Below are 7,159 nucleotides of genomic sequence, written 5' to 3'. Positions count from 1 at the left end.
TCACAGTACACCACCACCTTTGTCGTTGTCACTTTGTCGACACAAAAATGTTGATGAATTTATTTTCTCTTCAGAATGCAGATTTCCACGTACCCTGAAAACGTGACATCCTTCACGTTTTAAATTTAAGTTTCAGTACATGAATCCTACTCTGATTAGGTCGATCTTTCATGACTTGATCTGAATTGTGGATGAAACATCCAGTTAACGATAGACTAGATCAATGGTTCCGAAACTTTAACATCCCATGAACATGCTAAATCTTGTGAACCATCCTAAAAATAAATACCTTCCAGGGATTTTCTCCCTTTAAATTATAAAAGCAGTAATCTTGGAAATATAAAATGCTTTTATAACTTTCCTTATGTCACCCCACCATCACCCTCTACACACACACTGCCTCCCCCACCATCACCCCAACACTCCCCTCACACAGTCATCCCCACCATCACCCCGACCTCCCCCATAGTTACCCCACACACTCCCCCCCCCCCACCATCACCCCCCCATCACTCACCACCCCCCACAGTCCCCCCCCCCCACCATCACCCCGCCAGACACACACACTGTTGTCCCCCACCATCACCCTCCAGTCACCCCACCATCACCCCTCACACACACCGCTCCCCCACCATCAACCTCACCTCCCACCTCCCCAAACACTGTCCCCCCATTACCCTCCCCACCCTCACTCTCCCCCCCCCACCATCCCTCACCCCCCCACAATTACTCATATCCCCTACACACTGTCCCCCCACCATCACCCTCCATACACAATCCCCCACCCTCACCACTCCCACCATCACCCTCACAGTGCCCCTCCCGCCATCACCATCACCCCCCCACACACACTGTCCCCACACCCTCATCAGCACTCCCACAATCAATCACCCTCACATCGTACCCCTCCCACCATCACCATCCACACACTCTATCCCCCCCCCACCATCACCCTCCATACACATTGCCCCGTTTTCATCCTCACCCCCCCACGCGCAGACCTCCATCACCTTAGACTCCACCCCCAACACACTGTCCCCCGCCAGCAACCTCACCCTAACCCCGCACGCACTGTCCCCCCATTATCCTCACCCCCCCCACACACCCACCTCCCACACAGACCATCTCCCAGTACCCTCACCCCCCCACACACTACATCCCCAACACCCTCCATGCCCCACCAGCACACCATCTCCCCACCACCCCTCACACTATCCCTCTCATTAACACCCCCCCCCCCCCCCCTCCACGCACTGTTGCTTTAAAGCACCAGGGTCCCTCTGTGCGGAGTTTGCACGGGTTTTCTCCCGGAAGATGTGCTGTTAGGTAATTTGGACATTCTGAATTCTCCCTCTCTGTACCCGAACAGGCACCGGAATGTGGCGACTAGGGGCTTTTCACAGTAACTGCATTGTAGTGTTAACGTAAGCCTACTTGTGACAATAAAGATTATTTTAAAAAATTGGGTGTGGTTGTTGTATAATGTGCCGACAGCGAGCATTCAGATGGACAAGGTCAGTTCAAATTATTTTGGGTAACACCGGGAGACGGGTGTCCGCTCTCTCCACTGCTCTTTGCCCTGGCAATTGACGCTTAGAGGGCTAGAGGGTTATTGAAAGTGAGGGAGGGGTGTGGAGCAGAGTTTCCTCGTAAGCGGATAATTTCCTGTTATATATTTCGAATCTAGTCGGAAGCTTTGATAAGATCATGGGGGAGTTTGGCCGCTTTGCAGGGTGCAAGCTTAATAAGGGGGGAAACAAAGTGCTCCCAATTAATGCACGGGGACAGGAAAGGAGGTTGATCGAATTGGCACTTCGGTTTGTGGGGGCGAGGTTTCACTACCTTGGGATGGTAGTGAAACCAGGTGGCGTGGAGTTGGGCTATAAGTTAAACTTGGTGCGGCTGGTGGAGGGAATGGAAGCAGACATTCGGAGGTGGGATGTTACCATTGCCATTGGTGGGTCGGGTCCAGACGGTAAAGTTGACAGTGTTGACAAAGTTTTTGTTTGTGTTTCAAAATCTCTCAATTTTTGTGCCCAAGTTCTTTTTTAGAAAGGTTAATGGGATGATCTTGAGGTTTGTGTGGGCAGGGAAAGCTCTGGGGGTTAGAAGGGTGTTTTCGAAGAGGGATCAACGCAGGGGGTTAGGGTTACCGAACTTGTTGAACTACTACTGAGCGGCAAATATTGCAATGGTTCGGAAATGGGCAGTGCATGAGTGGCCAGTTTGAGGGCGGATGGAGGTGTTGTAGGATAAGCTTGTCTGAGCATGAAATAGGGGAGGACAGGACTGCAAATGCATATGGGAAGTTGAAGAGCGCTCCAGTGGGGAGGTTAGGCATAAGTGAGAGGAGTAGTTGAGTGGGCCATTAGAGTATGGAGTGAAGCTCTGTTGAGGGTGAATATTACTTCATCATGTGTAAGGCTAGGCCTTAGCCAATTTAAGGTGGTGCACAGGGCCCACATGACAGTGTCCAGGATGAGTCGGTTCTTTCCAGGAGTGGACGATAGATGCAGGCAGAGTGCAAGGGTGCCAGTGAATCATGTGCATGTTTTGGACAGGTGCAAGGTTGAGGGGGTTTTCGGATGCAATGACCAAAATTTTGGGAGTAGAGGTAGCCCTCTATCGCAAAATCATGCCGATATTTGGAGTTTCGGAGGATATTGGGATGCAGGTAGGGAGAGAGGTGACGTGTTGGCCTTTGCCTCCCTGATAACCAGAGACGGATTTTGTACTGGCGGGACTCGGAGTCGCCGAAGGCAGGAGTATGGGTGAGATCAAGATTGCCATTTGAGGTGTGGAGGAGGGGTTCACCTCGAGGTGGAAGCTGTTCATTGCCTTTTTTAAAGGAGCATTGAGCCGTCAGTTGGGGAGGTTCTATTTTTTTGTTTGGGTGGGGTTGTGCGGGAGGGAGGTATATGTTTCCTGTTGCTTTTGTACTTCCTGGGTATGTATTAAATGAAAAAATGCTTTCAATAAAATGTTTTTCAAAAATAAGTGTTAGGTGTTCTTGCCTGGTATCCGAGCAAATGTTGGGGTTTGGCACGGGATCTTAACAATTTATATGGCTGTAGCCATTCAGTTTCTGGTCAATGGCAACGCCAAGGATGTTGGGGATTCAGTGATGGTAATGCCATTGAATGCCATCCGGCGATTGTTAGATTTGATCATCTGAGGAGGGTTATTGCTTGGCACTTGCAAGGTTCAAATGTTACTTGACACTTAACACAAGCCTAAATGTTGTCCAGGTCTTGCTGCATACGGGCACAGACTGCTCCAATATCTGAGGACTCGCGAATGGTGCGAACACTGCCCATTCATCCGGGAACATCCCCACTTCTGACATTACGATGGAGAAAGTCATTGATGAAGCAGCTGAACATTATCCTGAGGAACTCTCAAGTTAGCTTGACAAGTAAAAGGAATCACTTAGACTTAAAAGTATACCAAGATTTCAGTTTCAATACAAACCTAATGTCTTATAATAGATGGTTAACGAAGTCTGATGAAAATGCTTCTTTTCTTAAAAAACAAATGAAAATATGTACAAGCACAAACTATTTATACTGAAAATATATAATTAGTAGGTTAAGAGAACATAATTTAAAGCAATATCTGGAAGACATAACTCAAGAGAATGTAATGCAAGTGAGTCACATGCTTCAGTTTGTATTCAGAACTTTGAAACCACAGGATCCTGCTGCTTTATGATATGCAGGGTTCAATTAAATGTCAGTCACAATCTCAGACCATGATATCAACAATCTTTCCAGTTCACAAAATACCTACTTCTAATCCTCACTGAATTTTTTTTTAAATTTTAGATTACCCAATTATTTTTTCCAATTAAGGGGCAATTTAGCGTAGCCAATCCACCTATTCTGCACATTTTTGGGTTGCGGGGGCGAAACCCACGCAGACACGGGGAGAATGTGCAAACTCCACACGGACAGTGACCCAGAGCCGTGATCGAACCTGGGACCTCAGCGCCGCGAGGCAGCTGTGCTAACCACTAGGCCACCGTGCTGCCCTAATCCTCACTGAATTTCAAACTACATTTTTAGTTTGAGGTTTTATTTTTGAGTCTGATAAAACTAAAGGGAGTACTGTAGTGTGAACACACATACAAAATGGATGTTGTAAATCATGGCATATTTCTGGGATTTTTCTCGGCTGCAAAATCATGTTTTTGTATATACTCAGTGTATATGTCAACCCCCCATTTAAGCCACATGCTATAATCATACTTGAAGTCAGCCTTAATTTTTTCACCCCGCAAACACATTTTACTTACTGATGATATCATATAACTAGGTGAAGCAGGCAACAGCAAGCCTATGCTGTGAAGATGTATGGGAGTTTGATAGGATATCACAGAATTCTCATAGTACATTCAGCCCATCTAGTCTGCACCAAACCCACTGAAAGAGTACCCTACCCAGGCCCACTCCCCCGTCCTATCCCTATAACCTCGCGTATTGATCACAGCCAATCAACCTAACCTGCAGATTGTTGGTAGTTCAAGACATGCCACGCTTTGCATCAGACGCTAATGACATTTCAAAATGGTGATCATTTGCCACCTGTATACTCAGTCGATAAGTTGACTCCCATTTTTGGAGGGATATTTTGGGGCTTTAGAGGCCATCTTATATGCCACCATCTATGGTACCTAAACTGAGAATTAAAGAAGCAGTCAATAGAAAGTTACTTACCATAAGTTTTCAATACGCTGTACCAACATCAAAACAGTAAACAATAGTTTTTTATTTTATTTAAAAGTCTTATTTACAGCCAAGTTTCTCCAACAAAAAGTGCAGGTACCATAATTTCCATCTGCATCAGTTTAGTCTGGGTTTATTTATGAGATTAGTAACAATACATGATAGAAATTGTGGACGGGGAGGGGAAATCGCACCCCACTAAGTAATCTTTAGAGTTAAGCGATACTCAATTCATCACTTCCAGTTGTGGTCAGAGAGATCACGTGTTAGTGCTTCAACCCATTGTTACATGACTAAAAAGCACGGAGTTTCAACACATGTATTTTGGTTTCAAAAAATGTCATGTACCTTCTGTTGAAATATTTGCATCTGTCACACTAATATGACAATGTTTTTAAAGAAATAAAAACAAACAGCAAATACTCAGTAGATCGGGGAGCTTGTCAAAAGAGCAGAAGTCAGCCAACATTTCGGTTGAAGACATTTGAGGAAGCATCCTGTACTGAAATATCAACTAGGTTTTTATGTTCTATTTACAGGTGTGGCTGACATGTTGAGTATCCCAAGTGCTGTCAGTTTTTAAAAATTTCCAGAATGCAATATTTTCCTTTTAGAATATATTTGTTTTACATTGACCTTTTCAAATTTGAAGCATGCTGATAGCCAATGGACAATTCAATCATTATGTACAGAAACCATGGTAATGATTCACATCAGTAGTGAAGGCACAAGCTGTATGCAGCACAAATGACTATTAGTGTTATTAGTGCTTTTCGGTTCACTCAAATACTAGCTATCCCAAAGCATAGTGGACTGCTTTGTTTTCTGGCTTGCTTTAACGAGCAGGTTGTTACCATTTAACAGGGAGATTTGGTAAATAAACCAACAAATTTCTGAACTACTTGTCACACTTGCTTCCTAATACATTCATGGAATCAATACAACAATCCAATTTTTCCAAATTCTCTCCAATGCCTCCTCCCTGAAGCGTTAAAGCAGCATGTGCTTCATTCAGCTCGAAAAACTACAAACTTTAACTCGGTCAAAAGATTAACCTTCAGTGGCTTCTGCTTTTTCACCACAAATATGACAGTCAATGGTCCTTTACAGGTTCCACAGAGGTTTCAATAATCACCATTCAAAATTTACAGAGTAGCAAATCTGTAGAAATGTATGATGGGTTACAAGCTGCTTGAAAGTTAAAAAAAAAATCAGCACTCAAAGGAGTAAAAATGCCAGGTAGCTCAGGCATCAAAATTATAACCCTCTTTTTGAGAACCCTCCAGTTTTAAAAGAGCATTTCTCCCACCATGACTCAGTAAAATGGAGGAATTCAATTTCCAATGCGCATTTTTAGCTGACATTTTGTTTGATTTAAAAAGTGCTTAAACACTGAAAGCATTAGTCAGTTGACTTTGTATAATTTAAGTTTAATAGATGTAAGTGCAAATCTGTAAAAGATCTAAGGGAATTTGAATTACAAAACTAATGGTTTCCCATATCTGAAAGCTAGAAAATGCATATTTAAAATATATATTGCACAACCAATCAGCTGTTAATTACGCAAAACCAAAACACCATTAGAAACAGTAATAGCAATGTCTCCCATTGAATATAACTTTAGTCTAAACAATGAAATGTAACCCATGCTTCTTAGTCCTTTGTAATTACATGCTAAAAAACCTGCTATATGATACAATTGCATGCAGTATAAAACATGTTACCCTAGCTTATTGAAGCAATGGCACAGGAAACCTGTATATACACTACAGGCTAAGAATATAAACACAATGCTCATTACATTAGAATGAAATAATTCAAGAATCAACTGAAGCAGCAACGTCCAATTCCATTTTATTCCCAATTTTCCCAGTCGTCCTCTTCCAGCTGAAATAAATCAGGTTTTAAAAATTATAATTAGTCAATCGGTGGAATTTAACAGTTGTTATATAATTAAGCAAGGATATATTCCACAAATACCCAAAAAGCTAAAATATTCAAAAGCACCAATCATACCAGCAGTCACAATACAATCCTCTTGTTGCACATACTGAAACGTTAGTAACTTGCAGTTGATAGCCAGTGATGTTTTTCCCCCTCTTGTGATCACTTTTAAATGTTCAATATTATCACAAAATACAGAAACATAAGTAAAATTGGCCAGAAAGAGTATTGAATTGAAATTGAATGCATGTCAGTACGAGGACATGCATCCCATCGATTGCAGCAAATCCCACTCCCCAGGCAACCTATGGGCTCGGTCCACACCAAAGGCAATGCATTGTGCCGCCCGAGCATAAAGAGCATCCATTACAGCGCGAATGCAATTGTGCACGGATCTGGGAGATCCAAGACAGGTGGTACAGAAGTACAGGGTGACCATCATCTTGATGGCCTCAGGATGCGGGTGTCCTGCCCCATACCCCCATGATTCC

The 7,159-nt window shown here is 43.4% G+C and overlaps 1 protein-coding gene across 3 annotated transcripts in view; it reads right to left on the bottom strand.

Moving 5' to 3' along the window:
- Positions 1–4,747: 4,747 nt before the first annotated feature.
- bsdc1 (BSD domain containing 1) overlaps positions 4,748–7,159 on the bottom strand; it is a 111,005-nt gene continuing 108,593 nt past the window's right edge. For all 3 annotated transcript variants that reach the window (XR_011940821.1, XR_011940823.1, XM_072500162.1), the window contains one exon: positions 4,748–6,611. Coding sequence is in view for 1 of the 3 variants with exons in the window: in XM_072500162.1 (XP_072356263.1) it covers positions 6,579–6,611 (33 nt within the window). In the remaining 2 variants the exon portion in view is untranslated. The remainder of the gene's footprint in view (positions 6,612–7,159) is intronic.

The sequence above is a fragment of the Scyliorhinus torazame genome, chromosome 1, assembly GCF_047496885.1.
Source record: "Scyliorhinus torazame isolate Kashiwa2021f chromosome 1, sScyTor2.1, whole genome shotgun sequence".
Lineage (NCBI taxonomy): Eukaryota > Metazoa > Chordata > Chondrichthyes > Carcharhiniformes > Scyliorhinidae > Scyliorhinus > Scyliorhinus torazame.
Note: the sequence above shows the minus strand (reverse complement) of the source record. Positions and strands in the feature narration are given on the sequence as shown.